The sequence below is a fragment of the Colletotrichum navitas genome (assembly GCF_030913465.1).
Source record: "Colletotrichum navitas strain CBS 125086 chromosome Unknown LY79scaffold_1, whole genome shotgun sequence".
Taxonomy (NCBI): Eukaryota; Fungi; Ascomycota; class Sordariomycetes; order Glomerellales; family Glomerellaceae; genus Colletotrichum; species Colletotrichum navitas.
The window spans coordinates 1,945,798-1,970,064 of NW_026850547.1; the positions used below are offsets into that span (position 1 = coordinate 1,945,798).

The following is a 24,267-nucleotide window of genomic DNA, read 5'->3' on the forward strand; positions in this document are numbered from 1 at the left end:
TCGTCGGCATCGGGCGCGAACAGACAACCTCGGACCCCGTACTAGGCTGATCCCACTGTGGGCGTATCTTATCTCCCAAACGCGGGGTTTCGGACGGAGGACAGCCCCCCACACGTCTACCCACCTAACCTCAATAACGTCTCTAACGATTACCACGAACGAACCATTCGGTCTTTTCTCTTCCCCCCGTCTCTCGGCCATTTCATTTTGAATCTCTCCCACGGCGTATAAAAATAGCATACTAGGATGGACGGACAGCAGCGCGACGAGCGCGCAGGACAGAACTTCCAGAACGGCAGGATGTCGGGGAACGGAGCACAGCCCGCCGTAGGCCCACGTAGGCGGAACGATGGTCAGTTACCGAAAGGACAAGGCGAACGAAATGCTGACACAAAACCGTTTAGAATCATGGGTCGAGATTTCGTCGCAGCCGTCTTCGTCGTCTCTCTCATCCATCGGCGACGAGATCGTCACGACAGGTCTCCGCGTTGGCGGCCCCATGGCCGCCCGCCGACGTCGCTTACACCACCAGAGCCAACCCGTGCCACGGTCCTTTCACGTCGACCAGACGGCCATACACGCCGGCACGAGCAGCCAGGAGGAATATGAAGAGAGCGAAAGCGAGGAGGACCGATGCCTGACGAGCTCGACCGAGAACATCCGGCCTTCCGTGCGTGCTCCATTCCACCAACAACAGCCGCCACAAGAAGAATCGGAGGACTCTGACGACAGCGACGAGATTGCCACAGCCCTGGGACGTGTTCCTGACGATCCTGTCTTCCGGCCTCAGCCAAATGCTTTTTCACACCCGCCATCGGGTTTGAATAGAAGCCATTCGGCCAGCTCGGCGATCCACCAACACCCGCACAGCGGCGTACGGCCTGCTCTCTCACAGCGGTCCCAGACCAGGGTCCATCGCAGCCCGCCGAACTTCATGTCTCCTGCTTATCAAGCTGACAATGACGCGGCGCTGCGCGCTTCTCTCACTACCCTGCTGTCCTGTGCTGCCGCCGCCCGTGGCCTGCCCAAGTATAAGGATACTGAGCGACAATGCGCTACACCCGCGCACGCCGGAGTCGGACCTAGTTCTCAACCTGTTGAGTTGCGGCTGATGCCCGAATCTGAGCTCATGGCTGAGAGGCCTACCCAACCCCAAGGTGCCCCGTCTGCACAATCACCTGCCACACGGCCAGGGAAGACAACGTCTTCGGCTCCTCCGTCGCCCAAGAGCGCGGGTGTCGACAGGCACAAGCGTACTTCCTCACAAACACGCTCGTCGAGAGCGGCCAAGAAGAAGAAGGTCTCGGCGGGCGACGACACTCTCATCAGTCCGACGTTGCTGACCTGGGTGGTGAGCGCCGGTGTTGTAGTGCTGGTGTCTGTGGTAGGATTTGGTGCAGGCTATGTGATCGGCCGCGAGGTAGGACGGCAAGAGGCCCTCTCGGCGGGAGTAGGCGTCAACGCCTCAACTATGGCAGATTCTTCGTCATGCGGGCGGGAAGTTATTCGGTCCTCCGGCGGCGGTCTTCGCCGCCTGAGGTGGGGGGCGGGGGTTGGCCGAAGCGTCGTCGCCTGAGAGATTCTGAATCAGCTTCAACCGTTGAGCACGTTGTCTGAATCATGGAGCGTCGGATGCTATTTACGTACGAACGGAGCCGGGATATCGGACCTTGCGAGGCCTTCCGGATAAATCACCTGCCTGCACGGTAACCTTTGCTAATGGTCAACTTTTTTCCGGTCACGAACGGGGTTTGAACACGGGCCATGACGGATATAGACTTTTTCTTCATTTTCTTTTTATACTCATGGATACCTATTATTTCCCTCATGTTTGGGAAGAGACGCGGAATATGCCTGGCAAATGAAAAGGAGGGTTCATGGGGCGGAGGGCAGGGGTGTTTGCGTTCTTCTTTCACGTTCCTTGTCATCTCTCGTCACCTGCCATCTGCAATGATCTCCGGATCTGAGGGTGCGAGTGCGGGTGGGAACAGCCATGGACTGGCCCGGCATGGCGTGGAAGGCTTTTGTTTTCTTGTCTTTTCCGTATCTGCGCGAGGGTTTCGAAGTCCATCGGCCCTGGACATCTAAAGGGGTCGAATGCGAAAGCGGAGAGAAGGCAGTGAAGAGAGCAATGGGGGTGGGGGTATACGGGCAGTCATTCTGGGCTTCGGGGAATGTCTACAGGCCTCGCCTTGTCTATTCCCTCCCCTCCCCCCTCTTGGTCTGAGTTCCTGCGGGCGCTCCACTCCTTTTTCTTTTCTGGGCTTTGCGTCCACGTTGCTTAGCAATATAGCTGGCGGACACATCTCGAGTCTTGACTTGGGGATAATTCTGCCCGGCTCGGAGTTTTCTTAGCGTATTTCAATTAAATGAAGGCTCGGTTTAATGATTCACTGCATGCAGGCTGCTATTCCGTTCCTGTGTCAGGCTGTGTGCGCATACGAAGAACAGTTTGGGTTGGGAGATCCGTCCGGGGAGCAGCTCTTTCAGAACGAGTCTGCTCTCGTATCGGCCTGACAACCATGTCCAAACAGCCCATACAAGTCGAGGGTTTGGGTTACGCCCCCACACACCCCTACGCCCTGCAGACCGGACCCGATGGCCGGCGCCTTCGGCTTTACGCGGCCCTCCCTCGTTCGGCTCATCCGGCCCTTTCTGCGTGACACAGCAGGCCTCTTTTCGACGAGGTTCGCACGACTTGTCCTCTTCTGTCGGGTTCAGAAGCACGACCACAGACGTCCAGTGTATTTTTGGAAACCATTCTCCTCTTCTTTGCCCCTCTCCCTTTTTTGTATGTCTAGATTCTACGACTCACCTAACGACTGACCGACAAGGGGAAACCCATCTGGGTGGTGTTTCTGATTTCCCACCTTCTCTACAAACATTGATGCGACGATCCTCCTTCATGACCCCCCCTAACTACCCTAGCAGAGAAATGTCTCCTGTCCCTCCCTATCATCGCCCCCAGCAGGGACAGAAACAGACTGCCAGTTGCGTAATGATACCCACAAGATCCATGGCTTTCAGAAGAGAAAACTCAAAGCTCGTAAACATGCCGGCAGATCTAGATTGCATCTCGATCAATTGTTTCGCCAAGGCTCGACCTTGCTGCCAAGAAGAAAGTCCGTTACGACAACGCCCTCAGAACCACCAACATGCAAATGCGTCACCAGGGCTTCACAAATCCCTGTCACGCCATGCATCCTGGAGTCCAAATCTCCGTTATGGCATTCTTGCTCTTCTTCCTATGACACAGTTCACTCTATCAATAGAATCACCGAGGGGAGTGCGTTGTCGAAATTCTGGGACTCGTTGAGCTAGTATACGGTGACATTGAATGCCGCAACAAGGAACGTGTGACCACTCCAACTCGTCTGAGAGTTGATCATTTGAACCATTTGTATTGTCGTAACTTTATATGTTGACCTTGATAGAGCCCCTGGTACCGATGAAGCTGTGGAGAGCAGATTCGTCCTTCGGATCCGCTCGTTACAGAGCGCTCAGATCAAGGGGAACACTGCTGCCCCTGCCAGCTCTGTATCGTCGAGGACCGCCAACAAAGTCCCTCGGTTTTGGCAGCATCGCCTCGTCTTGGAACTTCCACCGCGGATCTTGAACAATATAACGTTGGCCACCACCACCACCAGCATGTAGACCAGCTGTTGTGTTGGAGCGGGTAGGGCTAGGACTCTTTGCACCGTTAGGGGCCAGAGTGAATGCGCTTGGATCCAGCATAGAGGAGCGAAGTCCAGAACCAGCGCGAGCTCGTGAAGGGGGAGCCGTTGGCGGGGGATGTGCGGCAGCAGGGGGTAATGGTGCGTTTGAAGGTGGGGGCGGAGGAGCTGCACTGGGGGATGCTTGCCCAGCCGCCCGTAGAGCAGCCTGCATCGCCAACGGCGAAGGCCCGTTCGAAGCTGATGGGGGTGGTGGAGGGGCCGGGGAGCGTGAGGGTGGTGACGGTACGGGAGCTCGAGGTGCAGCAGCGGCAGGGGGGGGTGGCGGCGCCGAGGGGGGTACAGAAGGGGGTGCCGATGGGGGCGCAGACGGGGGAGGTGCTGGAGCAGCTGATGGGGGGGGGGAGGAGGAGCTCCAGGAGCTGATACACCCGGTAATGGAGGAGGATGACTGGAGAGCGCAGTAGACGGTTTCCGGGATGCAGGCAGTGGTGGAGGCTTCTTGCCGATGGGAGGCGGGGGTCCTTTCATGGATGCTGACGAGTTGGGCCTGGGTACATCGCCCGTTGTCTTGCGCAGGTTGGCGATCGATGGGGGTAGTGCTGGAGCAGCATTGGGAGGAGGCAGGCTCGGCCTTCCTGGCGGGGCCGGCGCCGCACCTCCCGGAGGCTTTGGCGCTCCGAAAGTCGGTGGCCTTGGTGCGGAGGATGATCGTACATTACTCTCGGGATCCGAAAGGTACGATGAGTCCGCAGAAGCTCCGGTGTCGACTGCTCCACGGGTCTTGCGCAGCTTTGGCATGCCGCCGGCAAATAGACCGGCCAGTTGTGGTGCTGCATCCACCGATGGAGCGGGTGTGCTTTCCCGTCCGCTCTCGTCACTGTTGCTTCTAGCACGATTGCCCGGTACTGGAGGCGCTAGGCCGCTGGGAGATTTAGGTAGACCTCCTACGCCTGGAACCGGTGGTGCACCTCCTATGGGCGGACCTCCCGAGCCGCCGGACGGCTTTCCAACTATCGGGGCAGACCTGTCGTTCGTAACGGCTTTTTTGAGAGCCTTGCCTTTGGTGATATCCGAGAGGAGAGCACCCTGCACGTCGCGTTAGTCCAGAGTCAAGGGGAGGGGAGACATTGGCAGAGCGCCTTTCGAACAGTAATTTCTTACTCTGTTCGCTCCTGCGGGTGGTCTTGCAGGCAAAGCACCGGCTCCTGGGGGACCTCCTGGCGGCGGAGGTGGTGGTGGAGGGCCACCCATCATAGGCATTGGAGGTGGTGGTGGCGGTGGAGGGGGCATGATGAAGTTAATCCCTATCCCCTCGGTATGACGTCCCTATCGGTGTTGTGGTATAGATGATGGACAGTCGTCTATCGCGGACGGAGACGTGGTTGACGATGGATACGTCGTCGTCGGTCGGTCGGTCGGTCGGTCGGTCGGTCGGTCGGTCGGTCGGTCGATCGGAGTCAGATGGAGGTTAATGCAAGCCAGGCTTGAGGTATCGAGATGAATGGTCCCTCAGGCGGGCAAGAGATGTGGTTCAGATAGAGTAGGGAAATATGAGACTCTCGAAGTGTCGATCGGTGCGTTCTCAGGGGCGACGAGATGACGGTACTTTGGGGTCACTTCCAAGCCGCGTGGTGTTTCGTCATCTTCGGGTAGTATCTCGACGTTAGGCGCGGGCGGTGCAACCGTTACATTAGGAGTGGGCTGGGGCGTCTCTGCCTGTTCCGAGGTACGTCCATCTAGCCGACAGCCGTACCAGAGCAGAAGGTACCCCCCTCCCACCACCACCCATCAGCCTCAAAGGTTCTTCGGTGTACCTGTGGCTCGGGGATACGCAAGCCCAAGACGTGGAACCTACCTACCTACCTACCTACCTAGGTAGGGACGGAACCTATTACCTACTACCTAGGTACCTCGTCGGGAGACAAGCAAACAGTGCAGCAAAGATAATAACCCGGAACGAGGCCAAGAAATAGAGAGACACCAAGGTTGTTTGGTTCTGTCTAATGCGGCACTATAGACTGATCTGAGGTTCCAAAGTCTTGGAGGAAATGGTGTTGAGAAACATGCAGATCATGCAGATGGTGAGAGTGAGATGGCAGCGTGTTCAGCGCGCATTGGCAGACGTTTAGCCTCAGTGAAAGGCCGTGGCTGTTACCAGGCACGTTTCTTCAGTGACCCTTACAGGAAGTATTGATCAGATGCTGTACCCTCGTGTACTTTGTGCCTGTATGGCCCCGCTCAGGTCATCAGGCGTCTGCCTCATTGGCGCGGCACTGTTCCCAAGCTTGGAGAGCCTCCTTGCGCGCGAATGATCGCCGGTCCCAGGGCTCAGGTGGAAATTTTGCAGGAGCTCCTAGCTTCCCCAGAGCCTCAGTCGCGTCCAGGGCTTCACTCCTTCTGTCGCGCCATTTTTTCTAGCTTCATATCGTCGCCTACCTAACACCACCCAGGTCGGAGGTCAGCCTCTGCTGCTTATACCTCTAAGACCAAGACGGCACGTTCTGTCCAGGTTGCTAGTTCAATTCGGCTTGTACCTCACCTGTCCAACAACCCCCTTTGCCCGAATCTCTTGGCTACATTTCTACGAAACGATCTGCCGCTCCGACTACTTCGCCGCTTACCCTACTACTGGAGCCCAGAGAGACGCATCAACCAACCAAGGATTGCGCTCGCCCGCTCTCTGTCTGCTGTTCAGATCGTCCAATCCTTACTCGCCGACGACGTGTCCTCTATCTTCGAATACCTGGCCTCCAAGCCCCTCGACCACCATCACCACTACTGCCGAGATGATGCGGACCGCCATCATTGGGCCGCTGGCTCGCCAATCCAAGCCTATCTGTCGACTGTGTATGTCCATATCATCACGCGGCCGTCAACAGACTCGACTGCAACATACCGCCAAGCCAAACATATCATCGATCGTTTCTCCTCGATCTGCCAGGCTTCTCGAGAATGCCGCTTTGAGTCGGATGGTGGAGGGAAACCGCTTGGCGAGCACAGTCTCGGCTTCAGCTTTGCACAAGGACGGTCACGAGAAGCCCGTAATAACTGGCGCGCCGTCCAAGGAGCTCCCTGACCCGAGCAAGCTAGCGGCCGTGGTTCTCCAGAGTAAGAGGCGGTTTCTATCTACGGACGGCATTCCCACTCCACAACTTGTCAATGCAGCCTTGAAAACGTGCCAAGGCGCCGGGAACGCGATTCAACCCTACCTATCCAAGTCGGAGATCCGTTCGGCCTCCGCCCTGACTGCATCGACCGCCTCCAACCTGCTTTCCCTGGACTCGAACTCGACCGCGGCCAAATCTAGTAGTCTGTCAATCCCGTCAACTTCTGTCAAGGATACAGTGGACACAATCTCCGAGTCAGCATACGAAATTATCGCCCACCCCACCGTACCCATTGATACCCAGGTCTTGGACTTATACGTAAACATCCAAGCTAGGCTTGGCAGGCCCGAGACACTTCCCCATGTTTTCGACCTGTATGCGTCAAAGCCCCAACCAAAGGCGGTAGCGGGTTCAATCACCTATGTCCAGCAGAACCCAAACCGAGCAGAAAAGGCCATTGAGGCAGCCGTAGCCGAAACAGCTCTGAGGGCCGCCATCGACGCCAAGAATCTGGACGCTGCCATTGGCATCGTGGAGGCCTGCTACGCAACACAAGCATTCTATCGCCAAAAGCTGCTGCGGAAAGCGCTTCTGCCCGCCTTGGCCGTGAGCGCGGCCCCCTTTGGGGTCTACGCTCTTGCCTCCAATCTCTCGGCATTCCAGAACACAATAGAGCCTGTGACCGCCACCAAGTTCGCCTTCGCAGCCATTCTCGCCTACCTGGGGTTCACGGCAACAATTGGCATGGTTGCGAAAACCACTGTCAACGATCACATGCGACGCGTCACTTGGGCGCCCGGCATCCCGTTGCATCAACGCTGGCTCCGGGAGGAAGAGCGCGCGGGGATGGACGACATCGCTTGCGCGTGGGGTTACAAAGAGAAATGGCGACATGGCGAGGAGGGCGGCATCGAATGGGATTCTCTCAAAGAGTATCTTGGTCTGAAGGGAATGATGCTCGACAGAGTTGAGCTGATGGAGGGGATGAGCTGAGGAACACATGCCGAGTTGAGGGTTCATTGACAAGACGTGCGGGGTGAGTTTACCCCGTCGTCCACGGGATGCCATTGGATGGACGAAGCAGGAGAGCGTGGACCAGGGAAGCTCGTCATCGAGCTCAGGGAAGACTATGGACCAGACTGGCATCTGGGGAACTGGGTTCCAACTTACAAGACTGAACGTCGTTGCTAAGCCCCCCCTAGTCCGGAGAATAATGCGGCGTCCGGCCAATCAATTCCACATGAGCCGTAACAGAGGGTCCGCCTACAGATCGGCAATCTATTCAAGTCTTAGCCCGCGCATCTTGCCAAGAGACTGCCCAGACACCGCCCAGACAGCATCGTCGTCCACATGCGGATTACCGCTAGCCAAGTCAACAGCGCTGCTCGCTGTCATGGTGTTTCAAGCACTATTTCTGGCCTACCTGCGCACGACTCGGCACCTGCGCATTACTGGTGACAAGATGAGTATGAACATGGATCCACCCATTGGGCGAAGACCGAGTGGAGCGGCCTGGCCTGCCTTTGCCTTAGATGGGTTGCAATGGTGCAGTAGTTTCCCGCAATTCCTCACCTGTTCTGCTCTATCTCGAGTTGAGCCAACACAATCTATCCGACAAGCCTTGGGAGCTTGACCTACACCTCCACCCTCCACCCCCCCTCTTACCCTTCCAAGCCTTACACCAACACACCGGGGTGTCTTCAGAAGCTAGAGGAGGATGATGACCCCTGCCAACCATCAGAACCTGAGTGAAAACGCCTCCCTGCTCGCACACGCAAGCCTGGGCGAGTCCTTACCGACTTGAGCAACCCTGCAGATCGGTAGCTTTACAAAAGGACTCTTTATCTATAAAGAAGCAGAGCCTCTTGCCATACCACTGATCGAATATCACCATTACCAGCGCTTTATCATCCGAACCAAAAAGAAGACACCGGAGTATACTTGAACCCATTTACAACACCAGTCAAGATTCAGAATGGCCTCAGAAGTACAAGGCTCAGAAAAGGTCACAAACGATGTTGATTTCACACCTGTCGACCCTGTGCGGTGTGCATACTACGCCAGATTCGCATCCCACCTGGACAGATGGCATTTCGAACTGCTATACTGGATTTTTTTTGTTTTCAATCTCTGCCTCCTATTCCTGGCAGCATGGAATTACACTCGGTATGTTCCCGCCTGAAATTTTCACCCCGTAGATTGCCCCCTCGTAGAACAACCATACTGACGAAGGCGTTGTAGGACGTTAGATGCTGTGAGCGAGCTCGCCGAGACCGACTCAAAACGGAAAAGGGCCATCAAACGTTGCATATGGTTCAACCTATTGTGTGTGTGTGTGTCGCTAGCCACAGTCATCATGGAAGTTTTCATGTTGATGGCACTGCAATTCTGTGATGGCGAGGACCTCATGTCGCTATATTGGTCAACCTTCACCATGGTTCAGGTCGGATCGCTCATGGCGGTGTGCGGAATCATTCTGGCTCTCGTCCATCAACTTAGACAGCAAAAAAACCCGTTAGTACCTACCCTTCCTGTCATACCTCAATGTCTCCCTTTTTTTTTCCTTTTTCTTTTTCACTGACGACTTCTCTAGTCCCTGGGCTCTTGCTCTCGGCACGCCCGTCCTAGTCTTTGCGGGTTTGTTCCACTACATCCACTTGTGCATGACACGAAGAGTGAGGAAGGCGAAGATGGAGAGGAAGAGGAAGAACAGCGATAGTGGAACACTGCCAATGAGCCAAGTGTACGTGCACGAATCACCCCGGGAGATTGATTGCTGCCCGATATGTTCCCGCCAAGATGAGCTATTCACGCTAACATGAGATATCAGAAACACAATTCAAGCCGAGTCCTCTGACGAGGACGAGCCCGTTCGGGGGGCTGAGATTATCGGGCTTACGATGGAAGGCGGCCCAATTATCCACTTCAAAGACGCGGTCCCATACAACCTTCCAGACTCGAGCGAAATCATCGGGCACTGCGGAAATGACAAACCCATTGTCATCTGCCGCCGCGATGGCTTCCAGCTGATCTACAACGGCCAGGATGAGCGGGCGCCATCTCCTAACCCAGCAACCAAGAACGCTGGCTGAGGGCGAGGGGTGCGCCAGTTCCGTCGCTCTTCGCGGCGGGTAGGGATCCACCCTTGCATTGATGCGGCGAAGTCAAAAGTCAAAGTTTATTAGATGCCGGCCAGCGGCCAGATCATCCACTCCAGCGGCTATACCCACGTCATACCAACCAGGCACGAACGAGCAGTGTCCCTGCACTCGGGACGCCATGCCATACTCTAGACTGCCCTCCATCCACGCATACCTGGAGCATTACGACAACAAGACTTCCGTTTTCTGTCACCCGTTCTCCATCCAGTTTGACAGCCATGGCGCGCAAGCCTTGGTCCCCATCAGCCTATGTCCTCTTCCCCCTTGGGTTTCTGTCTGTTTCCTCTTGGGCGCTTCCGTCTTGGCAGATCACTGCCAGATCGGGAAAAGACCCCTGCCTGGCTAGACCCCAAGACCAGCCCGCCAGACACATTAGCACTGATCCTCCCGCTCATGGGAGCCAAGCCGCTTCTACCCTGGTCACCTGACAACCGGGCGGGCGCCGCGCTGCGCCGCTGCGCCGAGCTACGCCGTCCTCATCAATCCGGACAACTAAGGCGGCCAAGGTCGTGGCAAGCCAGCAAAGCGGAGCAGCAATTCCCCGTGCTGGGGCCGGCGGCCAAGACGTTGAGCGGGCGCCGGCCTGAGCGGGATGACGATGTCTGTATCGTCATGGGGTCCTTTTCTTTCTACACCATGTTTTACAATTTCCGCCCTCCTTTGTTTTTGCCATTTATGGCTCACATGCTATCATTTGCATTCACTCTTCATTCTCGGTGTTTGATTGATTTCCAAATTCGCAATGCAGGCTTGGCGTTTTGGGTTTCGCAGCTGAGGGAGGAGTGTTTGACTCGACGCTGGACGGAGGGGAGGCGCACGCAATCCGCTTGTGTGTCCCCCTTTCTGCGCTCCTCAATATCCGTGCGGTCGACCATCCCTGGCGAGATTGCTGCCACGGGTCGGCGTTAACCATGGGGGTAGGGGGTTGAATTTTCTTCCGCTTTTCAATTCCATCTCAACAGCCTTTCGGGGAGCATTAGGCCGCAACAAACTTAGAAGAGGTTTTTTTTTTTTTTTTTTCTTTTTTAGTAGGCTTTTTTTAAGCCAACGAAAGAAAGAAAATCGCATACTGTCTTTGTGTTTCGCTTTCGTTCATACATCTCATCAGAGCTTGTGCCCAACATTGGTATTCCGTGGAAAGTCAATCGCGACTTGAGCAGTAACCCATCAGTTGCCGAAGACTGTAACCGTTTATTTGATTTTTTTATTTGATTTTTTGGCAGGTGCCCAGGTGGTGCATGTGCTCTCGAGCATTGGGCAAGGCTTGGCGGTTTATGTCCAAGAGACTAGAGTAGGAACTAAGGGGCACCAGGGAAACTACTACTAGGCTTAGGCAGATTGAAAGTTAGATAAGCCCTTGCGGTTCAACTATGATACTTTGCTGCGCCGACACTTCTGCTCGGGACATTGAGTTGCTCAAGTAAGATCGCTAAGCATGCAGTCCGGAAAATGTATTCGTCACCAAGAGACCGGCCGCTCACGACGGCAAGACACGCAAATGCCGATGGTTCGAATGCCAAGCGGGGAGGTCTCGGACGGCGGAGGGATTTCTGGGTGCGAAAAGGGGGAAGGGACGTGAGCTGCAGCCCAGCCATCCACAACCTCGTCATCTCAACAATTTCTCTTTTTGTCTTTTCTAGGCATCTTGTCGCTTTGGGTTTTCCTTCATGTACCGAGATAGGTCTGGAGAGCCGTGTTTCCGATTGCCACCTGTGCGTGGGTGGATGGATGAATGAACGGCAGTGTTCGGGGAAAAGGGGGGAGGGGTTTGGATTTGAACTGGGCTAGTCCACCGCCATGCTTTTTTCGGTCTGTTCCGGCTGAACACGTTCTGGATTGCGTCTGTGTGTCTGGCTGTTTCCTTGCTTTTCCGTGCTAGGTACTACTGATGTTTCTTGTGTCTCTTCCCTTGAGAGGCGGCTTGTAGAGAAGATCTACCCGGCAAGTCAAATGATGAAAACGCACAACTTGTTCCCAAGCTGCCGTCACATGCGGTGGCGGCAGATAACCATGTCTGAGTACGTCTTACACAGCCCAAATACCAAGAGATAAATAGAGAGAGGGGGGATGCCATCCTAAGCCTCATTTCGAAAGGGGGGGGTGGGGGTCAGGGACATGTCTTGAGTTTGACGTGGATGGTTGTCTTGTTTGACGTTTTTTGCTTTGAATTACAGAGCAGCACCACCTCCTTGGGTTGCGACATGGAGACGTCTCGTGTCTTGAATGCTTTATCTAGGCGTATCTTGCATGCTTCTCGCCTGTCTCTTCGTAACGCGCCGGGGAGTTCCCCGTGTCTCGTGCTCTTGCTCTGCTCTTCCACATCCCTTTCGTCTCTTCTAGCTAGACGTTTGTGCTTCTTCTTTGCCTTTTTGTTTTGCCCCGTTTCTCGTCCTTGACTCCTCTAAATCCGAAAAAAATCTGGATAATGATTCTCTCAGCGCGAAGCGCAACAGTATCATTTCGCAGTACTCAAGTTCTACTGTAGACGTCCCGCCTTGCCGATTTGTAATATCTCCCCAGTGAGACGGTCGTCACTCCGCAGGACTGGCCACGACTCACTGCCGGCCTTGGCAAGGTTTACCTCGAGCTTAGTGCCGAGGACCTTGAAAGTGGACTTCTCCGCGTCGATGGGCGCGAACAAGGGCACCTCGGCGGTGTAGCGCTTGGGCGGCGAGTCCGACGTAGGCAGGTCGAGTGCGATGGACTGCGGCTTGAAGTCGATCTTGGCCGAGTCCTTGACAATCTTCTTGAGGAAGAAGGAGGCGATGACGGTAGAGGGCGTCTGGTAAAAGTCGGTGCGGACGGTGTCAAGCTTCTCCTCACCACCGGCCGCCGCAGCCTTCTTCTTGCCGCTGCCGATGAAGAGGTGACGGTTCTTGGTCTTGCAGCCCTCGATCTTCATGAACTGGTCGAACTCGAGCACGCGGCGCTTGCAGCAGCTGTAACCCTTGGAGCCCTCGTGGAAAATGGGGACGCCGGGGTGGTGGACGCAGGACTCGCCGTCGCGGGATGCGCCCTTGTGGAAGGTGGCTTGGCAGGCCTTGCGACGGCAGGTGGTGCCATCGGTGATCTCGAGGGAGGCGTCATCGGACTCGGACTCGGGAGCTGGCGGCGGAGGGGAGGGCGCGGCCTGGGCGGCTTGAGAGAGGGGCTTGCGTCCTGGTTCGTCGGCCGAGGTGGCGAGCTTGTCGAGTAGGGAGGGTGCCGCGGCGGGGTCCGCTTGGGGCTTCTGCTCAATCTTTGGCGGCAGGTCGGTTGTGGAGTGCTTGCCGGTTGTGCAGGGGGGAATAGTCATGAACTCCTCAAAGGTAAGAACGCGGGGCTTGCAGCATTTCCAACCTGTTTGGTAGCAACGGATGAGGTTAGCTGCGGTGTCTCGTGCGAATCCGTGTCAAATCGATCGGGAAGTGGTTGAACGGATCATGGGCAAGGGATAGAAAAGTAAACGGTCGGGCGAAGGAGGGTGATCCCTATCGCAACCGCACGGGAGAAGAGACTGCGCCCTCGATCGAATATGACGAAGTGCATGTGTAGAGCTGGCATGGTGGTGGACAAATGAATTGGTTGGGTTGTAATCGACTGGGTGAGTACCTTTTTGGCCTTCATGGAAGACCGGAGGGCCGGGGTGGTAGACGCATGGCTCGTCGGCATCGGTGTAGAGCTTGCCGCAGCCCTGGTGGACGCACTTTTCTGCCATGTTGGGCTGGCCGGGGTTTGGATGGATCTTTCGTTGCCTCGCAGTCGCTTTCGCGTTGGACGGGTTTACAGTGTGCAGCTTCCCTGAAAAGCTGTTGAAGAGGAGGAAAGTGAGACAAAGGTAAAATTCTCAATTGACGGCAGTTGACGTTTGAAAGTCGGATAGTGAATAAGATAAGGCGGCGGCGGCGGCGGGTCAGCAAGTTTGTAAGTTGTCGAAAGGGCCCCCCCGGCAGCAGGAAGCAAGAGTGAGGGGTGGATGGTCGGGTTTACTATGTTCTCCAGGATTCCAGAATTTCCCAGGGTCCTCAATACATAGTACCTATCTGGCTCAAACAGTTTACCGATGCACGATGACACCGTTCCTGATTCGCCCACAGCTGTTCAATGGGAGGTGGGGTGCAGCTGCTTCGGTGAGTTCACCGCCTTCCTGAACCATAGCTACCTAACTCCCTCCACACCGGGGAGGTCGCCGAGTAGGTAGTCACTATCCGGCCCTGTCCTTGTAATCAGGCCGGGGTGGGAAGAAGAAGTTCAGTCGAGAAACATGCAGCATTTCTAAGCCACACGTTTCCCTTTAGCCCATTTCATCGGCACAACTCAACTCTGGACGATTGTAACCTTGTTGCTCTGCTAAGGCAGACTCGGAATGATTAACCCATTAATCAATCGGACTCTTCTGAAACACCATCGCTGTCGGCAAGAGGCAAGCAAGTGGCAGACCCGTCATCTCACTCTTTGCCTTCACCAAATCTGCCCACAGACGTTCGACCCCTGTACGGCGCTGGTCCCTGGCCGCTCCCGACCTCCCTTTTTGACACTTGTGACTATTTCTAGTTTACCCAGCTGAACGAGAACGAGGCTGTTTCAAACGAGCAGCCATCGAGCCTATTATCTCTCTGCCTGCGCCTTGCGTCGTCTACTCATTTCGACACCGCACGTATTGGACAGCCTTCTGTGTGTGTGCGTGTGTAGGATTGGCGTTTGCCGTCGAGCTAATTGCGAACTTTTGACTTCACTGCGGTCTTCAGGGTCGGGAAAAGTCATCCAGACAAAATGTTTGCGCCGACACGGCAACTCTTTCAGAAGGCACAGCCATGCCGAATCACTCTCTTCACCCGCGATGAGTGCGGCTTGTGCTTGCGCGCCAAATCGGCCCTCTCAAATGTCTGGGATCGGAGGCCATTTGCCTTTACTGAGGTCAACATCACCGCACCAGAAGCGAAGAGCTGGAAGGACCTGTATGATTTCGATGTACCAGTGGTAAGTTGGGTTCCCTTCATCGATCCTGCCCGCTTGTGGATTCCATAACGCTGGCAACAAGTGCCCGCCCGATGTACCTGAAGCCTACCGCCTGGAGCATCAATATTCAGCCTTGAAATCCGGCCACGTTCTAATTTATCACAGATTCACATTAGCAAAGCCGAAGCTTCTGAGGAGGACCCCAAACTCGTGGGCAAGGCCATCAAGCTCATGCACCGCTTCGACCCAGACCAGATCGAGGCTAAGATGGACCAGGTTGAGGGCAAGAATTGAACTGCTAGAGATGTTGTGATTTCTTCTTCTTCACCCAGCGCGGCCGCACCATTCATTGGCTGAAAAAGGTCTTGTCGGCGGGTCAGCCAAGCATCCCAAGCAAGCAGCATAGCTTACCTACTCCCCGTTCACATTCGCTGCCCCTTTATTCCTCTCAACCTCACTTCAGTACGAACCACCCTTGGCTGGCTTCGCCCCTCCCCTTGCAACGCTCAGTGACTCCGACAACGTAAACTGCAACGCCGTGTAATCCGTCGCAACACTAATCATGTCGAAACCCTTGTCCGCAAAGACCTTGGACTGCTCGCCGCTGGTGCAGAAGATGCCCACCTTCTTGCCTGCCTTGTGCGTGGCTTCGAGGACGCGATCGATGGCGTCGCTCAGCTCCTTCTTGATGATACCGTTGATCACGGGGTGGCCGATGTTGTTACCTGTGTCAAGCTTGTTAGAGGGGTTCAGATGCCTAGGTGGCCTCGGAGCTTCTACTAACCAAGATCAAAGGGCCCGATGAAGAGGACATCGATGCCCTCGACCGCCGCAATTTCCTCGACGGACTCTAGCGCTTCCTTGGTCTCGATCTGCACCATCGTCAGCAGGCTGTCGTTGGCCTGTTGCAGGTACTCGGTCATGCTCGGCGCCGGGCTGAAGCGCTCCATGGCCAGCGGCGAACCGAAACCCCGACGTCCCCACGGTGGAAACTTGGCGGCTTGGACTAAATCCTTGGCCTCCTGAGCGGTTCGGAGTAGCGGGACGAGTATCTTTTATTGTTTTCGATGCGTCAGTGAAGTCTTTTCGCGGCCTCCAATTCAGCATGTTGACCCTACCCCGTGAGCGCCGCAATCTAAAGCCCCTGAAAACATAGTCAGCCAAGTCCTGTGATACGAGCCGTCTGTGGACGAGGTTCCTTACGCTTGACCATCCAGCCCTGCATGTCGGGCAGCCTTACGATCGGGGAGACACCAGCCGCGGCAATGGCGGGCACGGCATCGTGCATGGCGCCGTCTGGAGCCTCAAGTCAGATCACGTCTCGCTTTTCAATCAGAGATGGAAGCCTCGAGATCTATACCGTCAATGTTCCCATGCTCGCAGTCCACCAGGACCCAGTCCACCCCCGGGCTCCGGGCAAGGACACGGGAAACATTGGCGCCGGGGATCATCTGCCATAGCCCGAAGCTGGGGCCGGTACCCTTGGTAAAAGCCGTCCGGAGCCTATTGGCCGCCTGCATCGCCGACAATTTATCTTTTATATATTTTTTTGCTTAGCGGCTCGGGCAAGTTGAAAATGTCAAGAGGACATACGCTTTGTATAGATGGATGCAGTTTTGTGTAACGTGAGTCCTCGTCTTCGGTGTTTACTGACGTACGATGATGATACCACCCGCAATCGGGGCCGTGGTGAACTGACACTCTCTGTCAACCGCGCCTTATGTCATGTCGGAAGCGCTGGTGCGGGGGTGGCCGATATCCAATAGCGCTCGGGGAGAAGGCCGGCTGAAACCCCTTGCAAGCAGTCAGAGAGGGGTGGAATTGACAGGCCAACTGCGGCCGGATCCTCTTAACCGCAGCGGGCCGAGAGATGGTCAGGCGGGTTCACGGGCCGGTTTGGGGGGGGTGTCCCGTTGGGAAACCCGGTCCCTCCACACTCCATAAACCGAAAACCACAAACCATAATCAACGATACATCCAAGCGGCAACAGATTAAACGTCGATTTTTTGTAATCGGGAACCGAAACTTGAAAAGAAACCAGAAAACAAAAGTCCACGGGTAAAGCGTAGGGCGGGGCAAGACAAAGTATCTCGACCCTCAACTTCACTCCCAGGTCGCGGTCGTAGTCACAAGTCGACGAGCATTCTAGGAGCATTTCATCAAAGCACGCACGCATTGCTTCTCATTTAGATGTACGCGAACAGCCTTTATAAAAAAAAAAAAAGGGGGGGGGGGGGGGGGGGGGGGGGCCTCCAACGACTCCCAGTCTCTGGGAGACAAACGCGGTGGCATGGTGTGTAGTCATGGCCTTGCGTTTTGCTTATTTTATTTTGACGAACTTGAGAAAGCTGTGGCCTCAGGTATTGTACAACTGCCAATGCGCAACCCGGATATGACGCTTGTAAATCACGGAAAACGCGCCGATCGCCTGGGCACGCGGGTGCCCTCTTCTTCTCCAAACTTTTCTCTATCTTCTGCTCCTCGGATGCAGACTTGTCAGCGTAACGGAATGTTCGTATCTGGCCCAAAAACGATCCTCTTGATATTTCGTCTGGGTCTTGTTCAAAAGCGTGTTCTGCGCGGTAGCAACACTCGTTGTTTGATGCGCATGGTGCCAAACCTCGAAAGTCGGAATCTCCTGGAGGGCTGAGGCACTGCTCTGATGGGGGAACATAACCCCTGTGCGTTAACCGAAGCTCTCGCAAGCTACACGGGGCGCGGTCTCTCCGGGCTCCCTTTCCCCCCCTTGATAGGGGATACTTAATCCTGAAGACAGCTTCGCAAGGAAACATTCGTAAGTGAAACCTGGCCATGGCTGTGCAGAGTGTGACATACCCAAGATAGTCTTCTTTAATGCTCCCAATCGCCCACATCTCGCCGACTTCTGTACGTGTACCGATCACCTTGACGCGGACATGTGTCCCCGGCTCGATGATGGTATCCTCGTTATTGGTGAACTGCGGCGGAGTCGCGTTGGGATCCCACTTGATCTCGGAGGGAATCAACTGGTGGGGGGGTCACAGGTTAGTAAACGGCGAAATAGAACTGCCTGGCCAGCGCGGAAGCGAGAACCTACATGTGCCGACACGAATAACCGCAGAGGTCCCGCCTGGGCGAAAAAGCCCTGGTGGTTGACTGAGTAGACCACAGCATCAACCTGGGTTCATGTCAGAAACCGCTTCCCCGACAAAGCCAGGCAGATTTGTAGCAATTACCGTCTCGCCCTTGAAGGGCCGCCACACGACGGCTCGGTAGCCGACGGTGAACTCGGCCAGACCACTGCCAGGGAGAATGCGACCCTCCGAGATATCGAAGGTATCCATAATGGAAATAATATAGTAGCTTCCTGCGCAGGTGCCCTCCACGTCCTTCAACAGCTTGCTCGTCACCAACTCATGCATGTTCCGACCAAAGTAGGATGGGTGCAAGGTAACCCTGCGCTCCATGTTGTAGAGGAAAAACATGTTGGCGGTTTTCGTAGCGCAGCGTGTCCGAAGAAGAGTGGCCGGTGGTTGTGAATGCGGCTGCCCAGATCCAGCTCCTGCGAATTCTTGACGGCGCGTAGCAGCAATACGTCTGTATTAATATGCAACTAGTTCTAGAGCTGGTAGCGAAGTGAAATGAGGTCGAGTTCAAGGTCCGGGTGACGCGCTTGATTCGACGGGTGAACGCAATCGTGGCGCTGCTTCCGAAGCTAGACCGCTGTACGGTGCTTTGGGGGTTCGTAAGCAAATGAGAAGCTGTGAGAAGTCGCGCAGCACGTCGAACCCCAGTGGAGAAAAATACAGAAAGACGGAAGAAAAGAGAAGCGCGAGGACTCGATCGGATGTCTGGTAGTGCCTCTATAATGCGCTATCGGAAATGCGCCGCCGGCGTGGTGACTCGACGGGTAGAACGGAGAGGTTGTGCAAGATGAAGCCGGCGAGGCTGAGATGGCCTTGTTGCGGCGAAGAAGTGGCTCCTGAATTATTTTTGCCTTGCGGAACAGCCACATTCCCCAGGCAGAAAAAAGTGGAATTCGCCCATGAATGAAATGTCAAGCCACACTACAAGCAAAGCAGCAGAGTACCTACGGATAGCACATGTGCCACACCACTCACTGGACGCCCTGCTAAACCCTGACACTAGCGCGGAATCTCAATGTGGCTCGTGGCCTGTGGCTCCGGAAGACCGGGGTAAGAGCGATGTTCAGGAAAGACAAAGTCTGAGCCTTGTTTGTACCTGAAGGACAGAAATGAGTAGCAATGCCGATTCGTGGACTAAACTACGACAAGTAGGCGGAGATGGTTCGCTGAGCATCTCAACTGCCTAGTGTGCGCCTATCGGGTATCAAAGGAATGCGACGGGTGGTGCCATTTGCAACGGCGGAAAATCGCAATCCTAGTTTTTCACGCATGCCTCTTGTGGCATAGCTTCCTCGTCTTATTCTAGGTACCTACCTACCTAGGTAAGTATGTGTGCGGTATCCGTACTACGGATCGTTTTCTAGTCTTTTCTTCGTGGCCGAGATTTTCGCGTTTCCCCCAAAACAATACGCTCGCAAGACAAACCCACGACATCAGATTGGGTAAAGGGGCGTCGTACGTTGGGTGCATGCACCTTTAGTGGTTTTTAGTGGACTCGGCCGCCCAAAATCTCCAGTCACGAGCCGCCCCCTGTCCGCTGCTATGGTTTGTCACTTGCTGGCACACACCCAGTGGACTCCCCTACGGACTCCCCTACGGGTCCCCCGAACCGAAGCGCAAAAACGCGCTCCTCAGCGGCCCCACGGGCGCTTCCACTTCAAAGGTACGGGCGACGTGCTGTGGTGGGACACCACGTAGTTTATGAACACCATTGCAACCCTGTCCGGAACACGACGGCCTTCCTTCATTTTCCATCATCCTCCACACGGTCCAACATCACCAGCTCTCTAACCTCTCCCTACCGCCAGCAGTCAATCTTACCATCTGATTCCTTGTGAGAGATTGACGCACTGCTGTCAAAGGCACCCAGCACTCTCGAACCGCCCTGCTTGTCCGCTTCCTCCCCAACAACTCTCCTGTCGATCCGCCTGCGGCTGAGCTACCCTGCAGCCTCGTTCTGGTGCGTGTGTCCTGCATCCATCAAACCTCGGTTCTCAAAGTCACCCGCTTCGCCTTGGCTCAGATCAGATCCCAACACCAATCACCGTTTTTTCCACCGCCATCATGTCCCTCGACTTGGAAAAGCGTTTGACCTTTGTAAGTGAATGAGAACGATTCGGCATCCTCAAATATCTTCTCATAGCACCTGTTAATCACCTCACAGTATGGGGCTTATCACCATAACACTGTCAACATTCGCATTCACATGGCATGTGTGCCCATGATTCTCTTTTCGGGATTTTGTCTAGTAAGCAGCCAATGAGAGAGAGCGCCCTCCTTGATCGTCTTGAGCTCATCCAGACCTGCCCAGGCTACCAACACAGGACCTCTCATCCCGCTCCCCAGTTGGCTCACTGTCCCCAACCTGGAACTTAACCTGGGAACCTTGGCTGCTCTGACTTGGGGTGGTCTGTACGTTCTCCTCGAGCCCGTAGCCGGCACTCTGCTGGCCATCATCTGCTTGGCTGCCACCGCTGCTGGCAATTCCTTTAGGCTCCAGAACCCCGCCTTGACGAATCAGGCTGCCATCGGCGTTCATATCGCCTGCTGGATCTTCCAGTTCGTCGGGCATGGCGCCTTCGAGGGACGTGCGCCGGCTCTTCTGGACAACCTGATCCAAGCCGTCTTCCTCGCCCCTCTCTTCGTCTGGCTCGAGTTCCTATTCAAGCTCGGCTACCGACAGGAGCTCAAGGGCCGCGTGGACAAGGCCGTCGAGAAGGAAATCGCCAAGTTCAGGGCTTCAAAGGCGAACGGGGCAGCCAAGAACGGCAAGGCCCAATAAATCATGCGCAAACCAACCATCGATAAAGGCTTACTCGGTACTGCACAATGCAAACCATTCGGAATTAGTGTTGCGCGCTCGCCCCGCGCCAACTGTCCGCTTGCCTGTCTCACCCCATCGCCAGAGAGAGATAAACGATATAAGGGGTATAGAGATCGTCAGGGGACACAGCGGCCAAACGGAGAAGAGACATCGGTCGAGATCGAGGTCCCACGGCATGAAAGCATATTCGGGCAGGCGCCATCCATTCACAGGCGGAGTACTTTCATCGGATACCAATTTGCAGCTTACGCGTATGCAGATTGTCAGTCATTGGATCTGTTACCTTGGCCAGATGCTGTGCTTGTCACACAGAGAGTTGCCATCAGACCCCATACGCTTGGTCTGCTTCAGGCCATAAGCTATTTTTTATTTTTATTTTTTATTTTTTGGGAACAGGAAAGGAGGCTTTATTCGTCTAGGTCAATCGCAAAGAAGTGAAATGCACGACACAGGTACATAGTTCAACGAACATGGAGCATTCACTCACCAAATCTCTCTTGCTGCCGTCCATCTCCGTCTTGCTAGGCACGGGTTGAACATAGTTACATTATCCTCCCCCTCTCCACGTCACGGGAATCGTGGCACACAAAAGAGCTGACGTCTGAGTGGGCGTCCACGGCAACTTTCCGGCTCTCGTATCTATCACAGCGAGCGTCTTCGCTCCGATGCGAATTGCTCCCAAACGCGTGGAAGAATCCCTTGAGTAGGCCGGACCTTGGTGTTCTCACTGGAGGCGTAGGCTCGGTGTCTCGGCGACGGGGCTCTCCAGGCCGCGAACGTTCGTGGGCCAGGATCTGTGGCCTCCTGTGCCCCTGTCTCTCCTGGATGGGCAGCTTCGGCGCGAGTCTGGTATTGGTCAGACTTCTGGGCTCGGTATACCCACCCTGACCGTGGAGCGACTGCTGTGGTCTCTGCTGCTGGGTTTTTAGGGTTTGTCCTACCCGGCCGCCATACACTGGCTCTTCTTCGAAATGATGGTAGGGGTCAGGATTCGGAATTGTCACATGATGTGCTGCGTACCGGTTTTGATCCACATTGTCCGACAGGGCCGTGAGATATTGCGCATGCCGGAAGCCGTCGACTGGGCTCGCAAAGTGCTCCCCCCCGTGCCGGTGACGATCCGCGCAGTGCCTATCATGGTGTCTTTGCTCAGATTGCTGATCCCGGTCCTTCAAGACAACGTCAATGTTCTTCACCATCCGGTCCGGTTGCTGCGGAGGTTGCTCCTGCTGCACGTACGACCCCAAACGGCCACGGTCTCTCGGTGGGGTAAGGGGAGCGGCGTCATACGCATCGGCGATGTGTGGTGGGTAGTGGTAGCTCGGGTCACCCCAGCGATCACCGAGCGGGACATGGATGAACGACGGCATATCGGGCAGTGCTTTGTCGGTTTCGGCGGTACTCCCAGTGACGTCCTGGTTCAGCCGCCCCTTCTGCTCCCGCTTCTGGAAGTTTTCCTCCCGTGTGTACCACCGCTCTTTGACGGCATCTTCCTTCTCCCTCTCCTCCTTCATTCGCTGTCGCGAGGCGTTCAACGCTTCGGGCGTGAGCTTGTGACGGTACTTCCTCGGCACGATGCCCCTGGTCTGTGGAGCGGATTGCTCTGCTTCGGTACACTCTGGGCAGATCTTAGGGGAGAAGAATGCTTTCCTCTCCACGAAATCGCCGCAGGGCTCTTCATTGGGCCAGCCGAAGGTGAACAGGAAGGCAGGGTAGCAGCACCAGCTAGTCCTTGCGGACCAGAGCTTGCGGCATTTGAGGACGCACTTTCCGTTGTGGTTGCAGGAGTATTTCACGTGGGTGAAACACATGGCTGCAGTCGTGGCGACGGTTGCTGAAAAATGCGATGGTGACGTTAGGCGGTTCCCAATAATAACCTACTGCTTTAGTTAGACGAGTTGTGTGTATTTATGACGTGAAGTAGAGAGGTAAGTGTGTCTAATGTCAGTCAGAAGGCCTACATTTTGACCCGCTCAAGCGTGGATCTATATGACTCTATGACAATCCTGACCTCACTTGCGACGAAAGAAAACGAACAAAGGTGGAAGGTGGTGGACATGATTGTTCTTCATTAATACCATTGTACATGGCTGTTGTTGTTGTTGTATTTCACAAGTCTTTTTGTGTTTTTATATCTGGCAGGACGAAGAGAAATATCTTTCCAACAGGTGAAATATCCATGGCCACTTCATTAATTCATTAACATCTGGCAGTACTTGGCGTATGAGTCCCTTGCCAACCAGGTAGCCCTAGTACACACGACAGCAAAACACCATCAGAAACTGAACCTGACGGAAGATCTACGGCCTGTTCGACAGCAGGAACATTTGTCTTTTGACGTCCGGAAAGAACCAGATGGGCTTTGACTACTCCTTGTACACAATGAGGAGAGGAGCATTTGAGACGCTTTTGACCATCTTGTTGTGGAACCTCCTTTGACACCTGTATTACTATATCTAAAACTCTTTCACCTTCCTAACATTCATCTTTCATCCAGAATACAGATCACAACAGTGTGTTGGTTTCTTTGACAATTCTGTTTCAATCGAAACTATGACGCTCGAGGCATTTTGAAACTTTGAACTTTGACTCTGTCACTTCAGTACATCTCGAACAATAATGCCCAGAGCTCAACCATATCAGTTCTCCTATCAGCCCCCAATGTCCTTGTTTCTCAACTGATGCCTGACCAGGAACGCGCCTGTGGGACTGGTAGCTTTTAGCACTGGCGAGACGCAAGGTTGCGTTTCTTCGATATTCCATCGCCTCCTATTTCTCAATTCAGCTCGAACAATATAGAGGCCTCTTGTCCTCTGCACCAATGCGCATATATCTAAGCATACATCGACTTTAGAAAAAAATAAAGATAAAAATAAAAAGATCCTCACCTACATCGTGTCCCAGGTTTTTCAACCACCTAACACCACTCAGTGAAGCATAAGAGAGATGACGTACTACCATCACGAGACCTCCAGCTTTTCCGATGAACCTAAAAGACCGGACTACTGAGGTGCATTACATATGAACCATGATGACCAACAATACCCAAGGATAATCAAACCAGGTCGAGTAATTTCAAAGCATTCTGTTTCTGGAGACATGGGTACACAAAACCACCGTCGTTCTGGGTCCCTTGGGACAGTACGCGAACCGCCCTCGCCGCCCGACACACATGATTCTCGTGTTTTAGACCCGGTTGCATACGACAAAGTCCGAGCTCACCCGCCGCATCAAAAAACGCAGAACCGTCGGCGTTTTGGAATCCCAAACGACCAGCCCAATGGTGCGAAATGGGCTATCGAAGATCGTCACGAAAATCTCATCATTTGGGAAGATGACTGGGGAAGATTGTGGGAAAAGGCTTCTAGAGGTTCTGCGCAACGGAGTGATATGGTCCATGTACCGGTTTGGTGGCAACGAGCAGAAGCATACAC

The 24,267-nt window shown here is 54.7% G+C and overlaps 12 protein-coding genes across 12 annotated transcripts; 6 read left to right on the forward strand and 6 right to left on the reverse strand.

Moving 5' to 3' along the window:
• Positions 1-148: 148 nt before the first annotated feature.
• LY79DRAFT_24162 (uncharacterized protein) lies at positions 149-1,670 on the forward strand. Its single transcript, XM_060551751.1, has 2 exons — positions 149-352; positions 405-1,670. Exons 1-2 carry the CDS (start codon positions 247-249, stop codon positions 1,574-1,576), a joined length of 1,278 nt encoding a protein of 425 aa, XP_060421055.1. The 5' UTR covers positions 149-246; the 3' UTR covers positions 1,577-1,670.
• Positions 1,671-3,489: 1,819 nt separating this feature from the next.
• LY79DRAFT_574844 (uncharacterized protein) lies at positions 3,490-4,967 on the reverse strand (the record flags this gene model as incomplete). The annotated part of the gene is made up of 3 exons (XM_060559641.1): positions 3,490-3,857; positions 4,106-4,763; positions 4,839-4,967. The coding sequence occupies 3 exons, from the start codon at positions 4,965-4,967 to the stop codon at positions 3,490-3,492; spliced, it is 1,155 nt and encodes a 384-aa protein (XP_060421056.1).
• Positions 4,968-6,463: 1,496 nt separating this feature from the next.
• On the forward strand, positions 6,464-7,777 carry LY79DRAFT_574845 (uncharacterized protein; the record flags this gene model as incomplete). Its single annotated transcript, XM_060559642.1, has 1 exon — positions 6,464-7,777. One exon carries the CDS (start codon positions 6,464-6,466, stop codon positions 7,775-7,777), a length of 1,314 nt encoding a protein of 437 aa, XP_060421057.1.
• An 855-nt stretch (positions 7,778-8,632) lies between these two features.
• Positions 8,633-10,035, forward strand: LY79DRAFT_24242 (uncharacterized protein). Its single transcript, XM_060551754.1, has 4 exons — positions 8,633-8,950; positions 9,026-9,298; positions 9,378-9,527; positions 9,615-10,035. Exons 1-4 carry the CDS (start codon positions 8,760-8,762, stop codon positions 9,874-9,876), a joined length of 876 nt encoding a protein of 291 aa, XP_060421058.1. The 5' UTR covers positions 8,633-8,759; the 3' UTR covers positions 9,877-10,035.
• Positions 9,984-11,124, forward strand: LY79DRAFT_24275 (uncharacterized protein). Its single transcript, XM_060551756.1, has one exon. It carries the CDS (start codon positions 10,195-10,197, stop codon positions 10,852-10,854), a length of 660 nt encoding a protein of 219 aa, XP_060421059.1. The 5' UTR covers positions 9,984-10,194; the 3' UTR covers positions 10,855-11,124.
• A 1,257-nt stretch (positions 11,125-12,381) lies between these two features.
• Positions 12,382-13,926, reverse strand: LY79DRAFT_24249 (CORD and CS domain-containing protein). Its single transcript, XM_060551755.1, has 2 exons — positions 13,537-13,926; positions 12,382-13,284 (listed from the first exon to the last, which is right to left on the reverse strand). The coding sequence occupies exons 1-2, from the start codon at positions 13,640-13,642 to the stop codon at positions 12,422-12,424; spliced, it is 969 nt and encodes a 322-aa protein (XP_060421060.1). The 5' UTR covers positions 13,643-13,926; the 3' UTR covers positions 12,382-12,421.
• A 771-nt stretch (positions 13,927-14,697) lies between these two features.
• On the forward strand, positions 14,698-15,177 carry LY79DRAFT_664823 (glutaredoxin-like domain-containing protein; the record flags this gene model as incomplete). The annotated part of the gene is made up of 2 exons (XM_060562968.1): positions 14,698-14,904; positions 15,049-15,177. 2 exons carry the CDS (start codon positions 14,698-14,700, stop codon positions 15,175-15,177), a joined length of 336 nt encoding a protein of 111 aa, XP_060421061.1.
• Positions 15,122-16,609, reverse strand: LY79DRAFT_24333 (HpcH/HpaI aldolase/citrate lyase family protein). The gene is made up of 7 exons (XM_060551761.1): positions 16,477-16,609; positions 16,244-16,417; positions 16,087-16,179; positions 16,002-16,018; positions 15,668-15,935; positions 15,299-15,608; positions 15,122-15,247 (listed from the first exon to the last, which is right to left on the reverse strand). The coding sequence occupies exons 2-6, from the start codon at positions 16,401-16,403 to the stop codon at positions 15,343-15,345; spliced, it is 804 nt and encodes a 267-aa protein (XP_060421062.1). The 5' UTR covers positions 16,404-16,417; positions 16,477-16,609; the 3' UTR covers positions 15,122-15,247; positions 15,299-15,342.
• On the reverse strand, positions 16,509-17,113 carry LY79DRAFT_24294 (uncharacterized protein). The gene has a single exon (XM_060551758.1). The coding sequence runs from the start codon at positions 17,058-17,060 to the stop codon at positions 16,758-16,760; it is 303 nt and encodes a 100-aa protein (XP_060421063.1). The 5' UTR covers positions 17,061-17,113; the 3' UTR covers positions 16,509-16,757.
• Positions 17,114-17,589: 476 nt separating this feature from the next.
• Positions 17,590-18,463, reverse strand: LY79DRAFT_24397 (RNA polymerase Rpb7-like domain-containing protein). The gene is made up of 4 exons (XM_060551766.1): positions 18,100-18,463; positions 17,961-18,041; positions 17,720-17,889; positions 17,590-17,660 (listed from the first exon to the last, which is right to left on the reverse strand). Exons 1-4 carry the CDS (start codon positions 18,346-18,348, stop codon positions 17,645-17,647), a joined length of 516 nt encoding a protein of 171 aa, XP_060421064.1. The 5' UTR covers positions 18,349-18,463; the 3' UTR covers positions 17,590-17,644.
• Positions 18,464-20,073: 1,610 nt separating this feature from the next.
• On the forward strand, positions 20,074-20,791 carry LY79DRAFT_664825 (uncharacterized protein; the record flags this gene model as incomplete). Its single annotated transcript, XM_060562969.1, has 3 exons — positions 20,074-20,106; positions 20,174-20,257; positions 20,321-20,791. 3 exons carry the CDS (start codon positions 20,074-20,076, stop codon positions 20,789-20,791), a joined length of 588 nt encoding a protein of 195 aa, XP_060421065.1.
• A 584-nt stretch (positions 20,792-21,375) lies between these two features.
• LY79DRAFT_664826 (uncharacterized protein) lies at positions 21,376-22,644 on the reverse strand (the record flags this gene model as incomplete). The annotated part of the gene is made up of 1 exon (XM_060562970.1): positions 21,376-22,644. One exon carries the CDS (start codon positions 22,642-22,644, stop codon positions 21,376-21,378), a length of 1,269 nt encoding a protein of 422 aa, XP_060421066.1.
• Positions 22,645-24,267: the final 1,623 nt, after the last annotated feature.

Coding starts and splice junctions, on each gene's coding strand:
- LY79DRAFT_24162 (XM_060551751.1), top strand. CDS start 247: ATGGACGGACAGCAGCGCGACGAGCGCGCAGGACAGAACTTCCAGAAC. Junction 353..404: donor CCCACGTAGGCGGAACGATG/GTCAGTTACCGA, acceptor AAAACCGTTTAG/AATCATGGGTCGAGATTTCG.
- LY79DRAFT_24242 (XM_060551754.1), top strand. CDS start 8,760: ATGGCCTCAGAAGTACAAGGCTCAGAAAAGGTCACAAACGATGTTGAT. Junction 8,951..9,025: donor GCAGCATGGAATTACACTCG/GTATGTTCCCGC, acceptor AAGGCGTTGTAG/GACGTTAGATGCTGTGAGCG. Junction 9,528..9,614: donor ACACTGCCAATGAGCCAAGT/GTACGTGCACGA, acceptor ATGAGATATCAG/AAACACAATTCAAGCCGAGT.
- LY79DRAFT_24294 (XM_060551758.1), bottom strand. CDS start 17,060: ATGCGTGCGTGCTTTGATGAAATGCTCCTAGAATGCTCGTCGACTTGT.
- LY79DRAFT_24275 (XM_060551756.1), top strand. CDS start 10,195: ATGTCCTCTTCCCCCTTGGGTTTCTGTCTGTTTCCTCTTGGGCGCTTC.
- LY79DRAFT_24397 (XM_060551766.1), bottom strand. CDS start 18,348: ATGTTTTTCCTCTACAACATGGAGCGCAGGGTTACCTTGCACCCATCC. Junction 18,042..18,099: donor GGCCCTTCAAGGGCGAGACG/GTAATTGCTACA, acceptor ACATGAACCCAG/GTTGATGCTGTGGTCTACTC. Junction 17,890..17,960: donor GGTTATTCGTGTCGGCACAT/GTAGGTTCTCGC, acceptor CCCCCCCACCAG/TTGATTCCCTCCGAGATCAA.
- LY79DRAFT_24249 (XM_060551755.1), bottom strand. CDS start 13,642: ATGGCAGAAAAGTGCGTCCACCAGGGCTGCGGCAAGCTCTACACCGAT. Junction 13,285..13,536: donor CTTCCATGAAGGCCAAAAAG/GTACTCACCCAG, acceptor GCTACCAAACAG/GTTGGAAATGCTGCAAGCCC.
- LY79DRAFT_24333 (XM_060551761.1), bottom strand. CDS start 16,403: ATGCAGGCGGCCAATAGGCTCCGGACGGCTTTTACCAAGGGTACCGGC. Junction 16,180..16,243: donor CGAGCATGGGAACATTGACG/GTATAGATCTCG, acceptor TTGAGGCTCCAG/ACGGCGCCATGCACGATGCC. Junction 15,609..15,667: donor CATCGGGCCCTTTGATCTTG/GTTAGTAGAAGC, acceptor AGCTTGACACAG/GTAACAACATCGGCCACCCC.